At 42.2% G+C, this 27,934-nt stretch overlaps 1 protein-coding gene across 2 annotated transcripts; it reads left to right on the top strand.

The window, feature by feature from the left end:
- Window positions 1–543: 543 nt before the first annotated feature.
- gal (galanin/GMAP prepropeptide) lies at window positions 544–27,934 on the top strand. Of its 2 annotated transcripts, XM_061676989.1 has the most exons (8): window positions 544–574; window positions 647–702; window positions 890–970; window positions 2,001–2,055; window positions 18,057–18,119; window positions 26,360–26,446; window positions 27,285–27,356; window positions 27,715–27,934. In XM_061676989.1, exons 3-8 carry the CDS (start codon window positions 890–892, stop codon window positions 27,774–27,776), a joined length of 420 nt encoding a protein of 139 aa, XP_061532973.1. In that variant the 5' UTR covers window positions 544–574; window positions 647–702; the 3' UTR covers window positions 27,777–27,934. The 2 variants fall into 2 exon arrangements, with proteins under 2 accessions (XP_061532973.1, XP_061532974.1); XM_061676990.1 differs by lacking the exon at window positions 18,057–18,119.

Here is a 27,934-nt window from a genome sequence, read left to right as displayed (position 1 = left end):
ACAGGACTCATGTTAATTTTCTCCGTTTTAACTGAAATGTATTTTAGTCCATAATGGTTCATCGGTTTGTAATTGGAAACAGTGTATGTGGATTAGCCACATTTCCACCTGTCCATCCACCAAAGTTGAAATAGTAGTCCCAAGTCTAGAACATTTAAATTGAATTCTAGGGACTTTAATGAGTCAATAATGGACATTTAACTGATCAGTATGTCAATAAATGTTTTTTTATTAACTTTCAAAGCACCAAAGAAAGGGGTGAAATATTGGCTCGAGAAGGAATTTGTTTAATATTCAAGAAATGTTTTCATAAGCACTCTTCCGAAGCCGAGCCAAAGAAAGCAGAACGCAAACGTCCCGTAATGATTTGCTACACAGACGTGAAGCATGTGCTGATAGAATGAAAGGCGATGAAAGAAAAACATTTCCCTCATTTTCAAATTGAATCCAATATCTCTGAGGGGGGGCGTAAAGAAAAAAACGGATCCGGGCATGACATGATTTAATTGAATTTCATTCTGCTTCCTCTTATGTGAGGGGAGAGGGCTGCTGACGCAGGTGGACTGAAACCAGGGTAAGATGGAGGACAATAAAAGGTGTATGAAGTACCCATTTCATCTGAACTGCGAAGTGTTGACACCTACAGCTACTTCGGCGTCTGCCTTTCGGGAGCAGTGACAGTGTGTTGCTGTCATAGCAAAGGTAAACCTGCTGCTTTGTTCTGTAAATTCTGTAATTCTTATTAGAAAGAGATTATACTCTATGTAAGGTAGTCTTAGGTCCCACATCCAGAAAGTTTTTTCTCGTTGGAATAATACTAAAAACAGGTTTTAAATAATCTCTTGATTATTATTTAGGTCGTTATTGATGTCTTTACTCCATTCTTTAGATGAAGAGGTGCTTTGGGCTTTTGCTTGTGTCGCTCATCTTTTGCGCAATGTTCTGTGAGACTATCGGGATGGTTACTGCGGTAAGATCTCTTTTCCATTATTGCATTTAATTGATTCTTGCATTTGTAATTGTATTGATCAATATTCTATTTGCTTGCTGTGATACTAAGAAAAAGAGAATCTCAGATGAGATTATCAGTCACATTAATTGCTTGTAGAAATATGCAGTGCATGACAAAGTTCTTTGATCCCCACCCAAATTAAGGTTCATGACACAACTGCCATAAATAATAATAATAATATAAAAAAAGAAACAGCATTGGTTGTTGTGACTTTTTGCTTGTCCCATGCCTACATATTTATTTAGTGCCGTTTTCAAAGATGCCCTTCTTGAAGCAACTGTAAAATGTATCCATGCATGTGATTGAGTTTTGGGACAGTCGCTGAGACTCGCGATTTCTGGATCAAAGGCTAGCAGCATGTACTACTACACTTAAAAAAAAAATGTAAAGCATCGGTAATTCCTAAATTAATAGTTAATTGTTCATTCTTGATTAATATGTCAAATTATTGATAGTTACTTGCATTCCCCGACAGAAATGACTGCATTGTATTCGTGCTAATTATCTGGCCTCTCAGAAAAGCCCAATGAGCTGGCTCTAATTTGGTAATACGAAGGTGAATTCAGTTTGAAATTCTGTGTTCCTATTCAAAACGGTTCAACCTTGGGAGCTAACTCCATAAATCAGGGTACGATACTACAAACATGGAGATTCGGGCCACTGGCCGTCCCAAAATCCCAAACGTATCTCCTTTTAACCGGAAAAAAAAATGGACAACCCTGATTTCATGATAAACAGCAACAAATAACCAGGAAGTTATTGTGATCTATCTGCAATGAAAATTTCTCAAATGTTTTTAAAGATAATGAAAGTCACTAAATCAACATTTGTTACATATACATTCAGAATGGTCAACTTGATTTTCCAGCAATAATTTCAATTTATAAATGGAATATGAGAGTCCTAACAGTTACAGCCACTCAACAAGCTTAAGCACAGAGCACTAAGGTTGGGAACCCTTTTGCTTTTGTCGTACTTCACCCTGCAGGCAAAGGAGAAGAGGGGCTGGACTCTCAATAGTGCTGGCTACCTTTTAGGTCCCCGTAAGTACTGAGTGACAACCTACCGTTCAACACTATACTGTTTCACTACCATGTGCCTAATAGTTCGAAAATAGACAGATGGTGGGTTATTTTCACTTTTGGAGTGGAAGTTAAGAATTTGGATTTCAAGAAGAATACAAATACCCTACAGTTTTTCATTGTATATTTTTTAAAGGCAATATTTTTGCCATACTGCCTCACAGGAGTTATAATCATGAATTAGCATTACGGTTGAGAGGAGAATGAATGCAATCAGAATCAGAATCATCTTTATTTGACAAGTATGTCCAAAAAACACACAAGGAATTTGTCTCCGGTAGTTGGAGCCGCTCTAGGACGACTGCAGACAGTCAATTGACAGGGAACACTTTTGAGACATAAAGACATTGTGAAAAACAGTCACTGCGCAATAAAGGCTTGCTCGTTATCTGGTAATGCCGGTACAATTTATTTATTTATTTATTTTGACAACTGTGCAAAACGATGCCGAGTCTTCTAGCACTTAGAGCAGTTTGAATGACGAATCTCGTAATAGTCCAGTGCAATGACCATTGTGCAAAGGGCGCCGAGACTTCAAGCGAGTAGTGCGATAATCTGGGACAATGTCGATTGTGCAAATGTTGCAGATACTCCTCAGTCAGTGTGCAAATGGAGCAGATGCTACTCAAGCACATGAGTGGCCAGTAGTGGTCAACAACAGATATGCAAATGGTGCAGCGTGGCGAGACTACGACAGTGTAACGAGTAATATATAATTGGCCCCACAGAAAGGTGGCAACAATGGGAGCTTTCAAAATTTTGCTCACGATCACGTTTATAATCCACCTGCATTTATAAACACACTGTACATAGTATATTTCGAAAATCTGTGACTAAAAACTTTATTAATGTCTATACATTTTAATCAGGGGGGCACATAACTGTTTTGACCCGGTTCTCAAGTGAGAAGTGAGTGTTGTTTTGCGCGCATCCTTTTCCTCATATTTTTTTATACTTGAGCTCACTGAACAGACAAAAGAGAGGAGGACATGAGTCATTTCTCACATTTACATGTTAAAGTGTGTATTTGTTATATAAATTGTCTGTCAAAAGCGATGGCTACTTTACAAGAGGGTCTTCACTTTCAAGATCATTTTCCCTGTGTACGTATATGAGACGTGCCTATAAAGGGTCTAAATTCATTTTGCACTCCATTTTAAAACAATGTGTTTTGAGTTCTCAGTAATATGACGTGTTTTAACTGTTGCACTACCATGGTCAGTGGATTCGCAATTAGAGTCTGTGATAATTAGGTGCAAATTATTTTGAGACATTTTGCTTATGTAATCCAAAACCATTTTTACTTAATTAGAAACTCAAAATTTCCTATAGGTGTGAGTGTATCCCATTATAACCAGTAGTTTGGGATAAGCCTGCTGTTGCGATGCAATGATACCACTTTTTTCAGTATGAGTGCGAGAACCAGTATAAGCACTTACATTTCAGTACTCACCAGTAACCAGTAACTATTGTTACTTGATTACATTGCCGTTACATCTTGCTATTGTGTTTCAATGTTTTGTTTTGACCAGATAGTGTTAAGAAAAGGGGAACAAACTGAACACAAGCTTTTCTTGAACACGGCATAAATTTCACTCAAATGTAACACTTTTTTAGAGTTAACAACTTGTCATTACTGACATCCAACTTTCTAAGTCTTACCACACATTTCACTCAAATGTAGCCTGAAACACAAGCCATTTCATTGCATTGTGGTGTCTTAGTCTGAACACCAGGGGGCAGTATGTAAAAGGTGTGCATATACAGTGGATACAGAAAGTATTCACACCCCATTAAATGTTTCACTCTTTGTTATATTGCAGCCATTTGCTAAAATCATGTAAGTTCTTTTTTTTTCTTCATTAATGTATACACAGAACCCCATATTGACAGAAAAAAACGGAATTGTTGAAATTTTTGCAGATTTATTAAAAAAGAAAAACTGAAAAATCACACAGCCATAAGTATTCAGACCCTTTGCTCAGTATGAAGTAGAAACAGCCTTTTGAGCGAATACAGCCATGAGTCTTTTTTGGAATGATGCAACAAGTTTTGGGGATCCTCTGCCATTCCTCCCTGCAGATCCTATCCAGTTCTGTCAGGTTGGATGGTGAACGTTGCTGGGCAGCCATTTTCAGGTCTCTCCAGAGATGCTCAATTGGGTTTAAGTCAGGGCTCTGGCTGGGTCATTTAAGAACAGTCACGGAGTTGTTCTGAAACCATTCCTTCATTATTTTAGCTGTGTGCTTAGGGTCATTGTCTTGTTGGAAGGCCAACTTTCGGCCTGAGGTCCTGAGCACCCTGGAGAAGGTTTTCATCCAGGATATCCCTGTACTTGGCCGCATTCATCTTTCCATGGATTGAAACCAGTCATCCTGTCCCTGCAGCTGAAAAACACACCCATAGCATGATGCTGCCACCACCATGCTTAACTGTTGGGACTGTATTGGACAGGGGATGAGCAGTGCCTGGTTTTCGCCACACATGCCACTTAGAATTAAGAATGCAGCCCTATGGGGGGCACAAGCCAGTGCAAACTGTAGGCTGATCCCAACCCCGGATAAATGCAGAGGGTTGCGTCAGGAAGGGTATCTGGCTTAAAACTTTGCCAAACAAATATGAGCGTTCATCCAAAGAATTCCATACCGGATCGGTTGTGGCTCGGGTTAACAATGTCCGCCACCGGCGCCGTCAACCTGCAGGGCGCCGGTGGGTCGAGGACAAAGAAGAGGTGGAAAGCGGGTTATTTGGCAGAAAGAGAAGAGGAAAGCACAGAGCCTAGAACTGAATGTGGGGACTTTGAATGTTGGGACTATGACAGGAAATCACAGGAGTTGGTTGACATGATTAGGAGAAAGGTTGATATATTGTGTGTCCAGGAGACCACACGGAAAGGCAGTAAGGCTAAAACTTTAGGGGCACGGTTTAAATTATTTATCCATGGTGTAGATGGGAAGAGAAATGGAGTCGGGGTTATTTTAAATGAAGAGTTGGCTAAGAAGGTCTTGAAAAGAATAACAGATCGAGTGATGAGGCTGAAACTTGAAATGGAGGGTGTTTTGTATAATGTGATTAGTGGCTATGCCCCACAGGTAGGATGTGACCTATAGGTGAAAGAGAAGTTCTGGAAGGAGCTAGACGAAGTAGTTCTGCGCATCCCAGACAGAGAGAGAGTCGTGATTAGTCCAGATTGTAATGGACATGTTGGTGAAGGAAATAGGGGTGATGAAGAAGTGATGGGTAAGTATGGCATCCAGGAAAGAAACTTGGAGGGAGAGATGGTGGTAGACTTTGCAAAAAGAATGCAAATGGCTGTAGTGAACACCTTGTTCCAGAAGAGGCAGCAACATAGGGTAGCCTAGAAGCACGCAGGTGGATTACATCTTGCGCAGCCGATGTAATCTGAAGGATGTTACTGACTGTAAGGTAGTGGTAGGGGAGAGTGTGGCTAGACAGCATAAGATGGTGGTGTGTAAGATGACTCTGGTGGTGGGGAGGAAGATTAGGAAGACAAAGGCAGACCAGAGAACCATGTGGTGGAAGCTGAGACAGGACGAGTGCAGCAGGTTAAGGTGATGAAGGATAGAGATGGAGAGTGTTGTGCAGCTTTTTGTGAAGAGGTGAGACAGGCTCTCGGTGGACAGGAGGAGCTTCCATAAGACTGGACCACTGCAGCCAAGGTGATAAGAGAGGCAGGCAGAAGAGTACTGGGTGTATCTTCTGGCAGGGAAGGAGAGAAAGAGACTTAGTGGTGGTGGTGGAGTACAGGAAATCATACAAGGAAAAAGGTTAGCTAAGAAGAAGTGGGACACTGAGAGGGCAGAGGAGAGGCGAAATGAATACATTGAGATGTGACACAGGGCAAAGGTAGAGGTGACAAAGGCCAAACAAGAGGCATATGATGACATGAATGGCAGGTTGGACACTAAAGAAGGAGAAAAGGATCTATACAGGCTGGCCAGACAGAGGGATAGAGATGGGAAGGATGTGCAGCAGGCTAGGGTGATTAAGAATAGAGATGGAAATATGTTGACTGGTGCCAGTAATGTGCTAGATAGATGGAAAGAATACTTCGAGGAGTTGATGAATGAGGAAAATGAGAAAGCAGGGAGAGTAGAAGAGGCAAGTGTGGTGGACCAGGAAGTGGCAATTATTAGTAAGGGGGAAGTTAGAAAAGCATTAAATAGGATTAAAAATGGAAAGGCAGTAGGTCCTCATGACATCCCTGTGGAGGTATGGAAGCATCTAGGAGAGGTGGCTGTGGAGTTTTTGACCAGCTTGTTCAATAGAATTCTAGCGCGTGAGAAGATGCCTGAGGAATGGAGGAAAAGTGTGCTGGTGCCCATTTTTAAGAACAAGGGTGATGTGCAGAGCTGTGGGAACTATGGAGGAATGAAGTTGATGAGCCACACAATGAAGTTATGGGAAAGAGTAGTGGAGGCTAGACTCAGGACAGAAGAGAGTATTTGTGAGCAACAGTATGGTTTCATGCCTAGAAAGAGGACCACAGATGCATTATTTGCCTTGAGGATGTTGATGGAAAGGTACAGAGAAGGTCAGAAGGAGCTACATTGTGTCTTTGTAGACATAGAGAAGGCCTATGACAGAGTACCCAGAGAGGAACTGTGGTACTGCATGCGGAGGTCTGGAGTGGCAGAGAAGTATGTTAGAATAATACAGGACATGTACGAGGGCAACAGAACAGCGGTGAGGTGTGCTTTAGGTGTGACAGATTAATTTAAGGTGGAAGTGGGACTGCATCAGGGATCAGCCCTGAGCCACTTCCTGTTTGCAGTGGTGTCAGATAGGCTGACAGCTGAGGTTAGACTGCTATCCCCGTGGACCATGATGACATTGTGTTCTGCAGTGAAAGCAGGGAGCAGGTGGAGGAACAGTTAGAAAGATGGAGGCATGCACTGGAAAGCAGAGGAATGACGATTAGCCGAAGTAAGACATAAATATATGTGCATGAATGAGAGGGGTGGTAGGGGAAGACTGAGGGTTACAGGGAGAAGAGATAGCAAGGGTGGAGGACTTTAAATACTTGGGGTCAACCGTCCAGAGCAATGGTGAGTGTGGGCAGGAAGTGAAGAAACTGGTCCAAGCAGGTTGGAACAGGTAGAGGTAGGTATTAGGTGTGTTATGCGACAGAAGAGTCTCTGCTCGGATGAAGGGCAAAGTTTACAAAACGCTGCTGAGGCCAGCCATGATGTACACATTAGAAGCAGTGGCACTGAAGAGACAACAGGAAGCAGAGCTGGAGGTGGCGGGAAATGAAGATGTTGAGGTTCGCTCTCGGAGTGACCAGGTTGGATAAAATTAGAAATGAGCTCATCAGAGGGACAGCCAAGGTTCGATGTTTTGGAGACAAAGTTAGAGAGAGCAGACTTCGATGGTTTGGACACGCCCAGAGGAGTGAGAGTCAGTATATTGGTAGAAGGATGATGAGTTTGGAGCTGCCAGGCAAGAGAGCTAGAGGAAGACCAAAGAGAAGGTTGATGGATGACGTGAGGGAAGACATGAGGGCAGTTGGTGTTCGAGAGGAGGATGCAGGAGATAGGCTTACATGAAAAAGGATGACGTGCTGTGGTGATCCCTAAAGGGACAAGCCAAGAGGAAAAGAAGATGCCACTTAGAATTAAGGCCAACAATTTCTATCTTGGTCACATCAGACCAGAGAATCTTATTTCTCACCATCTTGGAGTCCTTCAGGTGTTTATTAGCAAACTACATGCGGTCTTTCATGTGTCTTACACTGAGGAGAGGCTTTCATCGGGCCACTCTGCCATAAGGCCCCGACTGGTGGAGGGCTGCAGTGATGGTTGACTTTCTAGAACTTTCTCCCATCTCCCGATTGCATCTCTGGAGCTCAGCCACAGTGATCTTTGGGTTCTTCTTTACCTCGCTCACCCAGGCTCTTCTCCCCCAATTGCTCAGTTTGGCCGGACGGCCAGCTCCAGGAAGGGTTCTGATGGTCCCAAACGTCTTCCATTTAAGAATTATGGAGGCCACTGTGCTCTTAGGAACCTTAAGTGCAGCAGAGGTTTTTTTGTAACCTTGGGCAGATCTGTGCCTTGCCACAATTCTGTCTCTGAACTCTTCAGGCAGTTCCTCTGACCTCATGATTCTCATTTGCTCTGACATCCACTGTGAGCTGTAAGGTCTTATCTGGACAGGTGTGTGGCTTTCCTACTCAAGTCCAATCAGTATAATCAAACACAGCTGGACTCCAATTAAGGTGTAGAACCATCTCAAGGATGATCAGAAGAAGTTGTCACGGAGAAGGATCTGAATACTGAATACTTATAGCTGTGTGATATTTCAGTTTTTCGTTTTTTAGCAATCTGCAAAAATCTCAACAATTCCGTTTTTTTCTTTCAATATGGGGTGCTGTGTCTACATTAATGAGGGACAAAATGAACTTTAATGATTTTAGCAAATGGCTACAATAAAACAAAGCGTGAAAAATTTAAGGGGGTCTGAATACTTTCGGTACCCACTGTATAAGAGACAAAGAAGAGTATAAAGCCAGTTGGGCGTTATAATCAGGAATGCACAAAACAATTTTGCCCTGGTTCCCAAATGAGCACCAGAGGTTGTTGCTTAGTGTTCATTTTTTTCATGACCCACCAATTCACTGGATGAACTTATGTCTTATTTGTTACTTACTTATTTTCTGTACAAATAAAAGAGTAAAACTTTTTTGTTTGTTAGAGCGTCTGCCTCACAGTTCTGAGGACCGGGGTTCGATTCCCGGCCCCGCCAGTGTGAATTTTGCATGTTCTCCCCGTGCCTGCGTGGGTGTTCTCCGGGTACTCTGTTTTCCTCCCACATCCCAAAAACATGCAAATGTTTTCTCTGGTATCCTGGGCTATGCCGGGCCACCAGAAACGCCGGCAAAGAAAATCTAGGGTTCTATGAACTGACAAGTTAATCTGGAGGAATGCATCCATTGGAGTATTTCAGAACGAGCTACAGGGGGAACAAGCAAACGGTCTCTCGGGGGCCGTTTCCTGGTCCTGGGTCCTCTTTCTGGGCCTCTCTGGCCAGAGTCTCAATATTCCAGGTCGCGGCTCCCACAACACAGGTAGGAGGGAGAATCAGTTCCGGGTCCTCTGTACTCCAGAGTGAAGAGTGGATCCTGGAGAGAGCATTGGGCTTAATGTTACGAGAACCTGGCCGGTGAGACAGGGAGAAGTTAAACCTGCTGAGACCAATGGGCTTGACGGCACAGGGATGCAACTTCTGCATTCTGGGGTCACGTTGGGACAGAATGGCTATTATAGCGATGTCTGACACATCCACCTCCACCACAAATTGGAAGGAAGGATCTGGGTGCTTCAGGATTGGAGCACTCGTGAAGAGGGACTTAAGCGTGGTGAAAGCCCTGTCGGCACCCTGGGTCCAACAGAAAGGGGATTTGGTGGAGGTAAATCGAGTCAAGGGGACTGCTACTTTACTGTAGTCGCAGATGAAACGACGGTAAAAATTGGCAAAGCCAAGGAACCGTTGGAACTCCTTACGGTTGCTCGGGGTTGGCCAATTAACTACTGCCTCGATGTTGATTGGGTCAGGTTAGAGTTGACCTTTGGCAAGGATGTAGCCCAGGAAGCTTACAGAGGGGACATGGAACTCACATTTTTCCAGCTTGACATACAGTTTGTTCTCCAGGAGCCTCTGCAGAACCAATCTCACGTGCTGATGGTTTTCCTCAAAAGAATGTGAAAAAACAAGAATGTTATCAAGGTAGATAAAAATGAAGCTGTTGAGCACATCTCGGAAGAGATCATTCGTAAGGCGATGGAAAACCGCAGAAGCGTTGGTGAGACCAAAGAGCATTACCAAATATTCAAAATGACCGAGGGGAGTGTTGAAAGCTGTTTTCCACTCGTCACCTTCGCGGATACTGATGAGGTGATAAGTATTTTTGAGGTCTAATTTGGTGAAAATGTTAGTGTGACAGAAGGGCTTGAATGAGGGATCAATTAGAGGCAGTGGGTACTTGTCTTTAACAGTTATTTTGTTAAGATCCTGAAAGTCTATATAGGAGCGAGGTGTGGTGTCCTTCTTCTCTAAAAAGAAGAATCCTGCTCCTACGGGCGAGGAGGAGATGCGGATAAGAGAGCGAGTGGCTTCTTGAATGAATGCGTTCGTGCAGAACCGATGCATACTGAGTGACAGTGAGTGCTCCACCCCAAGAATTTGCCCCACGACCAGACAATTAGCGGATTATGGAGTTTGAACCAAGGGAGACAGAGAATTGCATGACACAAGGGGGAGATGATGACAAACAGTTGAATTGATTCATGGTGGTTTCCTGATATGGTGAGCACAAGGGCAATAGTGCGGTGCATCACTCGAAAGATTGTGCTCCCATCTACAGTTTGTATGGCTTTCGAAGCAGTTAGTGGCTCAAGGGGCATTTTTGCTTGTACAACAAAGTCTCGGTCTATGAAGTTATCCTCTGCTCCTGAATCCACAAGAATGTGAAGAGCCATAATATTTTAATTCTAATTTAGACTAGTCGAGAGAGTGAAACGGGAATGAGAGCGAGTGGAAAAAGAAGTTTGGCTCACCAGAGTCCTCTCCTCCCCTGACGAGCCAGGTCTTTTGGCTGCAGTGGACAGGTGACCGCAAAGTGTCCAGATTGTCCGATGTAAAAGCACAACTTATTCTCCATGCGCCACTGCCACATGGGTTTCTCCAGGGATTGAGGGGGCACCAGAGCTTGGGCAGAACAAGTGGTCTGCCCAACGGGGCTATGAAGAGGACATGGGAGCGGAGCTAGTCGATGGTTTCTACATGCTCTCTCTCTTCTTCGTTCTCTGAGGCGATTATCAAGTTTTATAGCCAAGGAAATCAAACCTTCCAGAGAGGAAGGTTCATCTTGGGTTGCCAATTCATCCATAATTTCCTCCAACAAATTCTGAGAAAACAGCGCAATGAAGGCTGACTCGTCCCACCCACATTCGGCAGCCAAAATCCTGAATTGTATGGAATAATTAGCGACTGATTGAGAACCCTGTACCAGTGAAAAAATACTATTTCTGGCCTCTCTTCAACGCACTGGGTGGTCAAACACCCAGTTCCAATTAAAACGTATCAAATGAACTCAAAATGGGAGCGCCTTTCTTCCAAAGAGCGGTAGCCCACGGACCCGCTTTACCTCGTAATAAATTAACATAAGAGGTTACCACTGACCGCCAAATGGTGCAGTCTGGTTTTGAACCACCAAATGGCGATGGTAATCTTTGATTTCCCAATGGCAGTTCCCGCTTACGGCTCACCTCCTGACTTAACCACAGGACGTATAGTCCTGTAAACAGCAGGGAGGCCTGCTGAGTGAGCCAACTGCCCCAAGTATGCAGTTACCTCGCCCACAAAATCAGGAAAATTCAAATGGTGAAAAAGATGCTTTTTTGATTAATCCTCATCCACAAATCCATCAAAGGCCTCATCTTCTGTATCCGAAACGAACATCTGGACAAGTTCGCCATCAAACACGCCGGGTTCCCTCTTGTCATTGTCGGAGTCAGTCTCGTTGCCGGAGGGCTGTTCAGCAACGATGCCGGCGTTTTCCTGCTTCCTCCACTTGCGAACCGTGGATTCGTTGATTTTGAATTCTCCCGCGGCTGCTCGATTCCCATGTTCCTCCGCGTAACCGATAGCTTCCAGTTTAAACTGTGCTTCGTAAGCGTGTCTCTTCGTAGGTGCCATTTTCGGGGGTCCTTAGCCAAACCGATGTTGTTTTGCACAATGCACATACCAGCGCTATATACCTACTGGGGGCGTGCCTTTAGCGTCCTCTTTCACGCGCACCCTTCCACCTTTAACGTCCGCATGCTGTCCTCAGTCACGTCCGCCTTTCCTCTATATAAGCAGGGTGTCGGCAGGAAATGCTCCCAGGCAGTCAAACGGAGCGCTCATCAAAGTCACACAACAACAATTACAGATTTTGGAACTCGGTGCACACGTAAGGCGCGCTGCATTATAAGGCGCCCCGTCCATTTTGGAGAAAATTTAAGACTTTTAAGTGTGCCTTATGGTCGTGAAAATACGGTAGTCTTGTCATTGTCAGATGGCAGACTACCCAGGCAAAGGCATCAAGAGTGTAGATTTAGCATGTGGAAGAAGGTTGACCAGCTATCTACGTATATATGTAATTTATATATATAATTGATATATATGATTCATTCTGCTGATATTTTTTCTAACACAATATAGTCTATGATGAGATTTAGCCAGTGATTGACGTTTATAGCTTGTTTGTTTTTCCAGTCAAATAGAATTGTTTTCTTAGCGGTAGCTAACGCGAAAGTTAGTTCTATGTCTATTAAGAAAAGGTACATAAATGAGAGTACCGCCACGATGTTTATAAAGACCATAGCTGTGCCACAAACTGTGAACGCTAAGACAGTTGATGAACTTTTGGATAATTTCACCTGGAAAATCTCAAATATCATGAATGTTGTCGCTCTTACTAAAACTAAGACAATTTTTAGGCGATCTAGAACATTAAATCATCAGGAGCACTATGATGGTAAAGACCTCTAAAACAAAGTGAAGGAAAGCAGAACGTAAGTGGAGAAAAACTAAACTCCAAATTGACTATGATCTCTACAAACAAAGTTTTGTAATTTTAACCAAGAGTTAGTCAAGGCTAGACAGCAACACTTTTCTGAAATCATCAGTAAGAACTTCAACAATACTCGCACTCTGTTTGCTGTGGTTGACAAGCCCCCGACCCCACTCCACCCCGCCCCTCACTGAATCAGATAGCTCCAGATCTCCTAACAGTAAATAAATGCAGTGAATTTGCTTGTTATTTTAGTGAGAAAATACAATCAATCATGTTAAATATCAGCACAAATCAGCAAAATGATAAAATGATACTCGAGCCACCCAGGAAAAACTCTATTACCATGTCAGAATTTGATACAGTTGACCAGAAAACTGTTGAGAAAACGGTTCAGCAGCTGAAACCATCAACTTGACTCAATACGATCTGATTTTTTTCAAAGCTATAGTCAAGTCTGTGCCAGCTGATTTGCAGCAAATAATCAATTGCTGACTTCAGTCAGGCGAGTTTTCTAAAGCTCTGAAAGTAGCTGCCATTAAGCCTCTTCTAAAAAATAGAATGCTGGACGCTTCCATGTTAGCAAGCTATTGACCCATCTCAAATCTCCCTTTCATAACCAAGATTGTTGAGAAAGTTATTTTTAATCAACTCAGCAATTTCTTAAACTTTGATTAGATTCTGACCTGACTTTCAACAGTCATATCGAATCAATTAATAAAACTGCCTTCTACCATCTGAAGAACATATCCAGAGTGAAGGCTTGGATGTGTCAAGCAGACCAGGAGAAGCTCATCCATGCTTTCATCTCAAGTAGACCTGACTATTGTAATGGTCTTCTGACTGGACTCCACAAAAGAGCATTAAACAGCTGCAACTCATTCAGAATGCTGCAGCTCGCGTTCTGACCAGAACAAAGAGGTCAGAGCATCTTGCTACAATTCTAAGGTTTTTACACTGGCTCCCAGTCAGCTTTAGAATATACTTTAAAGTTCTGCTAATGGTCTGTAAATCACTAAATGGTTAAGTCCTGAATACATGAAAGAAATGCTAATGGAATATAAACCCAATAGGGCTCTCAGATCCACAGACTCAGGTCAAATAGTGGAGCACAGAGTTCAAAGCAAACATGGTGAAGGAGCATTTAGCTATTATATGCTGCACACAAATGGAATAAGTTGCCAACAGAAGTGACGTCAGCCCCAAATGTGAATGTTTTTAAATCCAGGTTAAAAAAAATAATAATTCTCATGCTTTTTTAAGCATTTCGACTTTTTAATATTTGTTGCACTGTATGCTGTTTTAATTGTACTTTTATTTTATTTTATTTTATTTTTTCTCTTTGTTTTAAATGTTTATAAGCTGTTTTTTTTCTTTCTTTGTTTTTAAATGCTTTTAATCATGTAAAGCACATTGAGTTACCTTGTGTATGAAATGCGCAAAATAAATAAATTTGCTTTGCTTTGCTTTGCTTTGAACCATTTCACCTTAAATGTATAATTCAAGTCCGTACAGTTCAGTAATACAAAACCACCTTCAGCTTTAGGTCCAAGAAAGCATGGTTTTCTTTAGATGGTGGTGCTTATTTTTCCTTACAAAGTTAACCAACATCCCATTAATGTCCTTGCCTGTTGAGTCACAAACATCGAGGGAAAGAGCTCGGTGCACTAATCTGGAAACACTTTCATCTTTAATTTAAAGAACTCATCCTCAGATTGATAAATCTCTTTGAAGCCATAAACTCCAAATTGTTTTGGTTTTCTGTAATCTGAGGGAGAAATTAAGTTGTTGACCCTCTTTAACATTCCTACAAACACTAACAAGAAGATATCGAACACACCTTTTAACAGGGATGTCGCATAAGGATTGTAGATCAGTTTGGTACAAACATAAAATTTCACATTTTGTATTTAATTTTAAACCAGAAGATGTCAAAAAAATCCTCTACTAGAGAGATTGCACAAATAATTAGCTCTTTATCTTTTAGAAACAAAGCTGTATCATCAGCAAGTTGGGTCAATCTTATTTCCTTGCCAAAAATAGACAAACCTTTAATAATAGAATTATTCCAGATGTTTGGGGATTAGAGTACTAATAACACCTTGGTTCGTACTTGAAGACGTCTTTCCTTACCAAGCATTTAAGCCAGCATTTAAGCAAGTCTCAGCTGCTGCCAAGCCATACAAATACAGTCTATAAAGTATACGTGTTGTGTTTTACAACAAATAGTAACGACAATTCCAATGAAGTTGGGACAAATAAAAAAATAAAAATAAAACCAGAATACAATGACTTGCAAATCATGTTCAACCTATATTTAATTCCATACACGACAAAGACAAGATATTTAATGTTCAAACTGATAAACTTGATTATTTTTTAGCAAATAATCATTAACTTTATGGCTGCAACAGGTTCCAAAAAAGCTGGGACAGGGTCATGTTTACCACTGTGTTACATCATCTTTTCTTCAATAAACATTCAATAAATGTTTGGGAACTGAGGACACTAATTGTTGAAGCTTTGTAGGTGGAATTCTTGCTTGATGTACAACTTCAGCTGTTCAACAGTCCGGGGTTTCCGTTGTCGTATTTTACGCTTCATAATTCGCCACACATTTTCATTGGGAGACGGGTCTGGACTGCAGGCAGGCCAGTCTAGTACCCGCACTCTTTTACTACGAAGCCACGCTGTTGTAACACATGCAGAATGTGGTTTGGCATTGTCTTTCTGAAATAAGTAGGGGGGTCCATGAAAAAGACGTTGCTTGGATGGCAGCATATGTTTCTCCAAAACCTGTATGTACCTTTCAGCATTAATGGTGCCTTCACAGATGTGTAAGTTACCCTTACACATCTGTGAACACTAACATAGCCCCATACCATCACAGATGCTGGCTTTTGAACTTTGCGTCCATAACAGTTCAGATGGTTCTTTTCCTCTTTGGCCCGGAGGACACGACGTCCACAATTTTAAAAACAATTTGAAATGTGGACTTGTCGGACCCCGGAACACTTTTCCACTTTGCATCGGTCCATCTTAGATGAGCTCGGGCCCAGAGAAGCCGGCGGCATTTCTGGGTGTTGTTGATAAATGGCTTTTGCTTTGCATCGTAGAGTTTCAAGTTGCACTTACGCGTGTAGCGCCGAACTGTATTTACTGACATTGGTTTTCTGAAGTGTTCCTGAGCCCATGTGGTGATATCCTTTACACAGTGATGTCGGTTTTTGATGCAGTGCCGCCTGAGGGATCGAAGGTCACGGGCATTCAATGTTGGTTTTCGGCCTCGCCGCTTACATGCAGTGATTTCTCCGGATTCTCTGAACCTTTTGATGATATTATGGACCGTAGATGATGAAATCCCTAAATTCCTTGCAATTGTATGTTGAGGAACATTGTCCATAAACTGCTTGACTATTTTCTCACACACTTGTTCACAAAGAGGTGAACCTCGCCCCATCTTTTCTTGTGAATTCAGGGAAGCTCCTCTTGTGAATTCAGGGAAGCTGCTTTTATACCCAATCATGGCACCCACCTGTTCCCAATGAGCCTGTTCACCTGTGGGATGTTCCAAACAGGTGTTTGATGAGCTTTTTTGCCACCTGTCCCAGCTTTTTTTGGAACGTGTTGCAGTCATCAAATTCTAAATTAATGATTATTTTCTAAAAACAATCAAGTTTATCAGTTTGAACATTAAATGTCTTGTCTTTATAGTGTATTCAATTAAATATAGGTTGAACATGATTTGCAAATAATTTTATTCTGTTTTTAATTAACACAACGTCCCAACTTCATTGGAATTGGTGTTGTGTGTGTGTGTGTGTGTGTGTGTGTGTGTGTGTGTGTGTGTGTATATATATATATATATATATATATATATATATATATATATATATATATATATATGTATATATATGTGTGTGTTCCAGCACACCACGACCCTGAACAGGATAAGCGGTGTTGAGAATGGATGGCTGGATATATATATATATACATATATATATGCATATATAATATTATTCTTCGTTCAGTCTCATGTTGTTTTTGTTCATATTCCTCTAAAAGGAACTTTCTAATTGCATTTTGTGACGGTTGTCATTTTTGCACTGGGTTTGTATTTCTGGAGTTTTCTGTGCTGTTGTAGAAACGGTTATCTTCTCGCGTTTCTGTGGAGCGAAAGGCATTTGGTTATTTATTACATTGACCAGACCTCTTGTGTGTTTAGTAAACCCGATATCAGGCGAGGATATTTCAACACTAAACTAACGGCTTCACGACGATGAACTGCTGCATTACATGAGTGATTATAGGCTACAGCTGAACTATATGCAAAGTGAATATCAGAAGCGACATTACTAGCCATGTTACATTAGCTGGGTAGCTTCTGAATGTGACTTAGCTGTCTAATAATTCTTTCTAAGCGTTCATAAAATGTAGTACATTGTAGTGAACTGCCTTGGCTGCAAATTTGTCACCGTAGTCTGACAGTAGACTAGCGATATGCGAGATCGTCATAATGAGAAGTTTAACCAACAATTCTAAATATGGGTTATATTTACTGTGATAAAAACATGACTGTCATTAGTATGAATATCGATAATTACGCTCACTTACATTTATGTATGTCCTTGTCCGTTCCGCCATCTTGTAAGCAAGGTCTTCGCCTGTCAGCGGGGGTGGAGTCCCATACCCCTTGCCTTCAAGTGAGCTCCCCAACCACACTTCGTTTCAAGGGCTATACACCCCTTTGTCTTTGCCCTACCCCTAGGAATTGGGATACCCTTTCGTTCTCATCCGCACGCAGAACCAAGGGCTAAGATGAAGGGGAAGTGTTAAAGCGTTGACACATTGGCAGCATTCGTTATTGGAGTGACCACTGTTGAGGTGCCCTTGAAAAAGGCTGACCTAGTTATTGTGATAGCACAAACTCAGATCCTATTACTGAGAACTCTAACCCTAATGATGCATTTTATTAGCTGTCTGTCCAGTGAATGTCACCATGGTTTTCTTAAGGTTTGGCCAAGTGTGCAAAAGACACGAGTTAGGATGTGATAGAATACAGCTAAAAAGCACTCAGTGTACATAACTACAGGCTGAAATAGCACAATTCTGTCCATTTATACACCTATTACTGGTAAAAGTGTGTATGGTACCGGCTGAAATCACTGTACGTTTTGTGTTTTTTATTGGTTGCAACAATCTATCACCCACTTTATATGCTGAAGGAAAAAAACGTCAAAATGAACTGCTCAATTCAACTGTCAGCGGCCTGCTGTGAAAACTCTTGATGCTCTCTATGGCCAGTGCACCCTGTGTGTAGTGTGAGCGTGTTTGTGTGTATGTGAAGCTCACATAAAGGTTCCTCCTGCCTCATCCTCTGTTTCAGGTCGGATAATTCAGATAAAGGATTCACCCAGTGCCAGAGGCAGAGACAAGCTGATCATTCAATGTAAGCTAGAAGCATACAGCCTCTGCAGGGCCAGGAATTGCTCCATTGAAACATCCCGTCGCAGCTGTCGTGGATTGTATTGCTGCTTGATCTTAACCAAACCCTAAAAACATGTCTGTGTTTGAAACAAGTCATTCTGTAAATGTTGACTGAGTAAGAAGGTCAAATTAGTTGCTGCATAGAGTGGGAAAGAACAGGAATGCTTTTTCTTACTGCAACGGTCATTGGGTCAGTCATGGATAAACTCAGTCTTTCAATGTTCCACAAGTGACCTTTTGGTTGTCTGGTTTGGACAAAAGTATAAAATATTTCTATAGCATATTCTGTACTTGTTCAGTAAAAATCTAAGTTACAACCTGCACTCAACATCATGTTAACTCTCCCTCAATGACAATCATAATCCATCCATCCATTTACCGAGCCACTTCTCCTCACTAGGGTCACAGGCGTGCTGGAGCCTATCCCAGCTATCATCGGGCAGGAGGCGGGGTACACCCTGAACTGGTTGCCAGCCAATCGCAGGGCACACATAAACAAACAACCATTCGCACTCACATTCACACCTACGGACAATTTAGAGTCTTCAATTAACCTATCCTGCATGTTTTTTGGGATGTGGGAGGAAACCGGAGTGCCCAGAGAAAACCCACGCAGGCACGGGGAGAACATGCAAACTCCACACAGGTAGGACAGGGGATTGAACCCCGGTCCTCAGAACCGTGAGGCTGACGCTCTAACCAGTCGGTCACCGTGCCGCCGGCATATATATATCTGTATATATAGATATATATATCTATATATATCTATATATATATCTATATATCTATATATATATATATAGAGAGATATTGGAAAATATATTGGACAATCGAATTGGAATCAAACTCAGTGAAGCACAGCCGTAAGAACAAGCGGGTTTTTGTAGCGGTTTTAATACTGTGGACCACATACAGACAGTTCAACAAATAATCGAACGACACAATAAGTATGAAATGCCTCCGTGTGTAGCCTTCATCGACGCTGAAAAAGTGTTTGACTCAGTCACCACCACTTCGATACTGCAGGCGCTAGTAAATCAAGGGATAGAGCCGACCTATATCAACATTCTACGATTAATATCCAACGATTCTTCGGGTTCCATACGAATTGATGATGAAAGAGTGCGAATACGTTTAGGAAAAGGGGTCAGGCAAGGCGACACACTGTCTCCGAAGCTATTTACAGCTTGCCTTGAAGAAATATTTAAAAAACTCAATTGGGAAAAAGAAGGACTAAAAATGAAGGGCGCTTATTTGAGCTATCTTCGTTTTGCAGACGACATCATTTTATTCTCCTATGATGCTGAACAAGTACAGCGTCGTATGCAGGAATTAGAGTTAGAAAGCCGTCGCTCAGGTCTGAAAATGAACAAAAGCAAAATGAAGGTCATGTTCAATCGTTACTGTCCACAAAGAGATATCAAAATGGAGGACTATGTCCTAGACGCCATCGACAACTACATCTATTTAGGCCAACTTCTAACTGGATGGAAATACTACAAGCAATGAAGTTAAACGCCGCATAAAGCTCGCCTGGCAGGCTTATGGAAGGCTTCATGTTATATTCAAGAACAATCTTCCCATTTGTTTGAAAAGAAAAGTTTTCGATCAATGTATTTTACCAGTCCTCACTTACGGTAGTGAAACTTGGACTATGAATAGCAAAGTTATACAAAAACTATGGGTAACCCAAAGGAACATGGTACACCTAATGTTGAAAATATTCAATTGCATTCGCAACAAGAAAAGATACAGTAGGATAAGACAGCAGACACGAGTTACTGACGTCATTCAAAAAATAAAAAGCCTTGAATGGAAATGGGCTGGCCATGTTGCCCGAAGAGCTGACAAAAGGTGGAGCACAGAAATGCTCCACCTTTTGTCAATTGGATACCACTGGACACAAAGTGGCCACGGCCAAGACCTAAAAGTAGATGGATAGATGAAATCATTAAACACAGCGGAATACACTGGCAAAAAATCGCAAAATGTCGTAGTAGTTGGAAACGTGAAGAAGAGGCCGTCATCCTGCAGTGGATAGATCATGGGTGACGATGATGAGCTATATATATATATATACATATAATATTATATACATAATGTATAATAAAATCAGAATATCACTCAGACTTCCAATTTATGTTGTAGTATTTTTACCAGCTTAAATTGTTTTTTCCAAGACTAAACTGTTAAGTTTGTGGGTTCCCTGTGCTGTTGTTATCATTTTACAAGGGTTTTTTTGTCTGTCACATTCACATTTAATCTGTACTAAGCAAACAGACATAAAAGGTCAAACTTGGGTAACACTGCTGACTTTGGACACAGGGTACCGGGGTTCAAATCCTGGTCAGGGCAAAACGATAACATCCAGGTGCCTAACGTCCAGGGATGTTAGGCAAGACCCTTTACGCTATACACTGATACCTCAGATGAGTGTCGGAGTCATATCGGTCAACAGGTCCGCGTTAGGTGGTGGGGAACCAGGACACTCTGGTGAGTAATTGGCTGTTGGAACAAGAACAAGTCATTCATGGAGCAGTGGAAAACAGAGGAAAACACAAAGCCATGCTGTGGAGGTAAAATGGCAAAGCACACCAACATCAAAACCTTATCCCAACTGTGAAGCATGGTGGAGGGAGCATAATGGTGTACGAATGCTTGCTTCCTTTGGGCCTGGACAGCTTGCTATCATCAATGGGAAAATGAATTAATGAATTATGGCATAGATTTATGGGAAATACATTTAAATGAACAAAATACATACATTGTTATAGATTGACCAGTGAGTATTGAGACTGGTCTAACTTACCCCCAAGCCCATGCATTTAATCAAAAGACAATTGGAAAAAATATATACATACAATAGTACATTTAACCTGAAGCTTTAAAGGTCCGATATTTTGGCTATTTAGACCTCCACAGAGTGACTCTCCAACATGGACTTAGTATAAAAGTGTCAATTCATGTAGTCGAATGTCCTCAGCTTCAGCCGAATATTTTGAGGAGCTGCCTGTATGCTTGATAGAAATTGTGTGAAGAGCGGGCAGGGTATAGCCTATGTAAGAGTCCCTTACATTGCTGTAGCCATGGGTGTCTCCAGCTATGACAAACACGTCATCCAGGTGTGTGGGCGTGTGTTTACGAAACCTGAAAGTGCGTACACCATCTTTGTTGATGCCTTTTTGTCTGAGGCAAAACGGCGATGGACAGAGCTGGATGCAGTGTCAGCGTCAGAATCAGAATCATCTTTATTTTGCCAAGTATGTCAAAAACACACAAGGAATTTGTCTCCGGTAGTTGGAGCCGCTCTAGTACGACAACAGACAGTCAATTGACAGAGAATACTTTTGAGACATTGATTTATTTTTTGACAATTGTGCAAAAAGGTCCTCTAGCAATTAGAGCAGTTTGAATGACTAATAGAGCAAGAGTCCGATGCAATGACCATTATGCAAAGAGCGGCGAGACTTCAAGAAATGTATGCAATTTAAAGTGACTAGTGGTGCAATAACCTGGGACAATGTTGATTGTGCAAATGTTGTAGATACTACTCAGTCGATTGTGCAAATGGTGCAGATGCTAATCAGGCACATGAGTGGCCACTATTGGTCAACAACAGATATGCAAATAGTGCAACGAGACTACAATAGTGAGTGCACGAGTAATGTATAATTGGCCCGACAGAAATGTGACAACAGAGGTGTGATTGTGGTCGGTGGTGCGGCTGGGTGGGTGTGGGGTGTGAAAGTGTCCTTTTCAAAACTGCAGTAGAAGGTGTTCAAGTCGTCGGCTAGTCTACTATTTTTCTCATCTTGGGAGGATCGTCGCTTGTAATTTGTCAGCGATTGGAATGCATGCCAGACTGATTTAGAGTCGTTAGCGCTAAACTGTTTTTCTAACTTTACTGCATAGTTTGCAATGTTAATTTCTTTAGTCGGCTGGTTTCTAGTGCGATTATATTGGGCCCTGTCCCCATCTTCTTTAGCCTGGCGAAGTTGCTTAGGTTTGGAAGTAAACCATGTTTTTTTGTTATTGAATGTACGCACACCTCTTCACAGAAACTGATATAGGCTGTGACAGTGTCCATATATTCATCCAGGCTGCCAGCTGAATTTTCAAAGACACTCCAGTCTGTGCAGTCGAGACATCTTTGAAGTTCTATCTTTGCTTCATTGGTCCACTTTTTCACTGTTTTCACTGAAGGCTTCGCACATTTAAGTTCTTGCCTGTATGTTAGTATTAAGTGAATTAAGCAGTGATCAGACAAGCCCAGGGCTGCACGAGGTATGGCATGATATGCGTTATTTAGCGCAGTATAGCAGTGGTCTAAAATGTTATTTTCCCTGGTAGGACAGTCGATGTGATCCTTGTATTTAGGGAGTTTGTGGTTGAGTTTAGCTTTGTTAAAGTTCCAGAGAATATTGAGGGGTGAGTCTGGGTGGTTTTTTTTTCAATTTCGGTTACTTGTTCAGCGAGCATTAGCAGTGCAGCGTTCGTGTTAGCTTGAGGCAGAAAAACACCGGCGAGAATGAAAGATGCAAACTCAAGCAGCGAGTACAATGGCTTATAGTTCAAAAACTGCGAGTCTAAATGCGGGATGCAGTGTGTGCTGAGCTCCGTGATGTCCGTACACCATTTTTCATTGATATAGAAGCATATCCTGCCACCTTTTGTTTTCCCCGATAATTCCATGGTCTGCCCGGTGAAGATGGAAGCCAGGAAGCATAACGGTGCCATCACGGACAGCCTCACAAAGCCAAGTCTCCGTAAAGCGCAGGGCGGCGGAACGTCCGGTCTTTACTGGTCTTTATCAGAAGTTGAAGCTCATCCATTTTGTTGGGTAAGGAGCGTAGATTCGCGAGGCGGATTGACGGGAACGACAATCTATATCCTCTCTTGCGGAGCTTTACTTGGATGCCGGCCTCGCTTCCCTCTGTGGCGTCGCCTTCGCCTCCATGCGCCAAAGACCGCGGTCGCTACCCCGGTGAGTAACTCGGGTGGGAACTGAGCAGATTTGCGAAAGTTGGTGAAAGAAAGTCTTCCCTTGTGTAAGTGAGTCGTGTCATATCTCCAAAGACGAATGAAAAACACAAAAACAGACAACACTAAAGAGCACGTAACCGACGGGTCCACACGGATAGGCGCCATCTTGGGCACATATTTTAAATTATTTTAAGTTTATGTTGATGTACTTTGGAATGATATTGTATCCTGTATGTTTCGAATCATCTTTTTATGTTAAAAACCTGTGTAGTTTTAATCTTTTGTTTTTGTTTGACAGCACTGGACGAGAATATTAGAGAGCATTTTCAAGTACCATATTTTCACAACCATAAGGCGCACTTAAAAGTCTTCAATTTTGTCCAAAATGGACGGGGCGCCTTATAATGCGGCGCGCCTTATGTGTGCACCGAGTTCCAAAATCTCTAAATGTTGTTGTTTGACTTTGATGAGCGCTCCGCTTGACTGACTGGGAGCATTTCCTGCCAACACGCTACTTATATAGAGGAAGGCGGACGTGACTGAGGACACCATGCGGACATAAAGGGGGAAGGGTGTGCGTGACAGAGGACGCTAAAGACATTCCCCCAGTAGTAATATAGTTCCGGTATGTGCATCGGTTTGGCTAAGGACCCCCGAAAATGGCACCTACAAAGAGACACAGCGGTCAAGCCAACCTCCACTTGCAAAGTAGCAGTCAAGCCAGCAGCCCCTAATTTTCTTCATACTAGGCATTACGGTAATAGGTCGCCAACTCGCGGCGAAAGCCACCTTCAAAGTAAAAGCTCCCCAATAATATGGACGTCAATGCTCTTCGGTTAAGGAATGCAACCAGCAAGGTTAATATTATTGAATCTTGAGATGCATTAAAAAATTTATTTTATTTGATATCTTATGAAAAATAAATGGGCGGCACGGTGGCCGACTGGTTAGAGCGTCACCCTCACAGTTCTGAGGACCCGGATTCAATCCCCGGTCCCGCCTGTGTGGAGTTTGCATGTTCTCCTCGTGCCTGCGTGGGTTTTCTGAGCACTCCGGTTTCCTCCCACACCCCAAAACATGCATTATACTCTAAATTGCCCGTAGGTGTGAATGTGAGTGCGAATGGTTGTTTGTTTGTATGTGCCCTGCGATTGGCTGGCAACCACTTCAGGGTGTACCCCGCCTCCTGCCCGATGACAGCTGGGATAGGCTCCAGCACGCCCGCGACCCTAGTTAGGAGAAGCAGCTCAAAAAATTGATAAATGGATGAAAAATAAATGGTAAATGGACTGTACTTATATAGCGCTTTATCTACACCATCACAGTGCCCAACGCGCATTACAAAGCCTCACATTCACACACACATTCATAAACCGACCATATGGTAATTTGTACAATCATCATCAAGCCCCTCCTTAAATTGGCTGTACTATAATTATTATTTTTGGGAAACCTCCTACATCAAATTTCAAAGTCAACGCTTTAATTACATGTTGCAGAATGTGATTTGGCATGCGTCTTGCTGAAATAAGCAGAGGCGTCCGTGAAAAAGACGTCGCTTGGATGGCAGCATATGTTTCTCCAAAACCTGTATGTACCTTTCAGCATTAATGGTGCCTTCACAGATGTGTAAGTTACCCATGCCATTGGCACTAACACAGCCCCATACCATCAGTGATGCTGGCTTTGGAACTTTGCATCCATAACAGTCCAGATGGTTCTTTTCCTCTTTGGCCCGGAGGACACGACGTCCACAATTTCCAAAAACAATTTGAACTCTGGACTCGTCGGACCACAGAAGACTTTTCCACGTTGCATCAGTCCATCTTCGATGAGCTCGGGCCCAGAGAAGCCGGCGGCGTTTCTGGGTGTTGTTGATAAATGGGTTTTGCTTTGCATAGTATAGTTTCAAGTTGCACTTACAGCTGTAGCGCCGAACTGTATTTACTGATGTAGCGATTATGTATGAAATAAGAATTGTAATTAATTTAGGAGAAAGTAATAAGCCGAGAGCAACGTTTGCATTACTTCCGGTTTATCGTAATTTTAAATTACAGCGTAATAAATCAAGATATTTTATATATATGAGGGGCACCACGTCACTTTTTAAGTTTATCGAAATGACGACAAACCTTTTTAATCAGTCTCATAATCTGGAGGTTTTTACACGCTATGACATTTTGAGTCCTAGGTTACAGAGGTTTACTTTAACACACAAAATACAACCCTGAGTGGAATTTTATATATTTAATGAAACACACAACTACAAACTACAGCAAGAAAATAACAATAAGGGTAAACGAAAGAAAGAAAATAAGGTGTACGAAAATGGAAACGAGGACATCGTGTGTGGTCGCTGGTCTAAACTAAATAAGCGTGTGAGTGTTTAATGCGTTGAGGCCGGGAAGCCATGTCCGTTGGATCCTGGCTCGGGTTTACCACGCCGGGTGCCTGCACAAAAAGGGGAAACGGGGGCTGACGGCCAGCCCGGCTGGCAAGCTGCCCGTAAGGTATGAGGAGAAGAAAAGCAAGATTAACATGAACTAACTCTACTTCCAGAGAAAGGTGTGAGTTTAGAGTTAAATACCCCAGGGGGCGGGGCGTAGGAGCAGGGAGTGCCGACTTGGAGAAGACCACACCCATCAGCCTGAATCTTGTCTGCAAATTTGAGTCCATGGATTTTCAAACAATATTCTCAAACACTCCCAACTTTGTACTCTCAACAACTCTCTGGCAGCCCGCGACCCTTGTGAGGAGAAGCGGGAAAGAAAATGGATGGATGGATGAACTACAAACCTTACAATGTTTTACTCTTGACACTCAGTGACCCCCAAAAAACTGACCTGGACCTGTTTTATAGACCTACGCTAAGTTTGTTTGGTATAATTTGTGTGCAAAAAGTAGTGTCTCATGTAGACTTTCATGCAGATCATGTGGGATGAAAATTCCCTCTAAAAGCCACAGCATTGCCCTAGAATTGAGTGGCAGCTTTTTGTGTGTCTGCTGGGACAGGCTCTCAAACAGGACAAAAAAGGGAAGTTATTGACTGGCCTGCGGTGTACAATTTTGATCGAGTTATTTAGTGACTCAAATTTGGTTTTTGCTTTCTGCGGCTTATGATTACAAATCAGCACAAGGCTTCAAAACTGGAATTCAATTGTGTTGAAGTGTATTTGCTGACTGCCTTTGACAACTATAAAGAACTCTACTCTTGTCCAGATGGAATAGATGGACACAGGATACTGGGAGATAAGCCTGGTCTTGCTGGCAAGAGAGACATGGACTGGGAGGAAAACATCCAAACTGGTTGGTATTTTGTGCATCATCTATGTATGACATTGTAATACCTATCCACGGTCAATACACTGAGTGTTCTTCTGGGGGGGGGGAAAAGATCAATGATGGATAATGCACTTGCAAAGCAAATTCATATAATACGTATATGCATGCCAGTATACGGCTGGTTGCATGCCGAAAGCAGGGCCTTGAACGGCACGGGGCCTTGAACGGTCGTAGAGCAGGGGGTGTTGTCATGGAAAGTGTTGCCCACACGTATGTGTTTAAGGTTTGAAACCTTTTTTTTATGTTCTGACATGGTTTTCACAAGTTTTTGATTTGGCAAAATGACTTATATTCACATTTATAAGGTGTAATGCCTTTCCTTTCTAATGTATTCTTTTATTGTTCCATAATTCTCTGGTGTAACTTCGCTGAGATGTCTAGCCTTGCTAAAAGCAACGAGGCATTGTTTGTCTTAGCCAAGGACATTCCCAAGCGGGCTACAACAGCTGGTGGGAATGTCCTTAATATGGAAATGTACTGAATCTGACTGAAGGACCTTCCTGGTAACGTATGTTTTCGAGTTGCAGGTTCAGAGAGAGTGTGAGGGCTTACAAAGAGGACGAGGACAGCCGGCCATCTCCCCTCGCTCTCTTATCGCTCTTCTTTCTCCCTCTAGCTCTTCGGATTAAAAACCCCGTAAAGACGAGATTGTTTCCTTAATTAGTCTACAAAAGAGGAATTTCCAACACATTTTCATCCCCTTCATATACTTTAAAATATTGACATTTTTTGAGCAGCTGTCGCATAAATTTGTCTCCTTGTGGGTCCAAAACCGTCAATGTGGTCATTTGTATTTTCACAGGTGGCCAAAGGAAAGCGGAAGAAGACATTGTCCACACCCTCATGGACTTCCTGTCATACCTCAAATTTAAAGGTACTCATATTATCTCTGCTTAGTTTGTGGATTCTTTGCTATTGGTTTATTATTTGGTAGTTACACAAAAAAGAACAGTAATACCACCAAATGGGGGTTTCAATGCATTGCACTTGACTCTGAACTGGAAAAACAGTATAGAACATGAATGGATGAGGGGTGGGGCACTTCTCAAGACAAGGACGTTTTCAAAAATACATCTGTGACAAATCCTGTACATGATAGACTGCAAGATAGGGGTATCCTTAAAAGTGTCTTTATTTATGTTGATTTAGATAGTGACTTAGACCTGGACTCTCACAAACTGCAACACAAGTTTAGCATGACATAAATAAATTGTTTTGGTTTTTCTTTTCAGAAATGGGAGCCTTGCAAAGCCTGACTTCTTCTGTGACATCAGATGAAATGGCTAATCCATAGCCACGTCACCCTTCGCTCTCTAACCTCCTCTACCCAATATTTTGTTTTGCTGGAAGACCTTTTGTTACTTTAGAGCAGGGATGTCCAAAGTCTAGGTACTCACATCTAATGTAATATCAGAACACATGTCATTAACACCACGCAACTTGTGGGGAGTT

The sequence above is a fragment of the Phycodurus eques genome, chromosome 5 (genome assembly GCF_024500275.1).
Source record: "Phycodurus eques isolate BA_2022a chromosome 5, UOR_Pequ_1.1, whole genome shotgun sequence".
Classification (NCBI taxonomy): Eukaryota; Metazoa; Chordata; class Actinopteri; order Syngnathiformes; family Syngnathidae; genus Phycodurus; species Phycodurus eques.
Note: the sequence above shows the minus strand (reverse complement) of the source record. Positions and strands in the feature narration are given on the sequence as shown.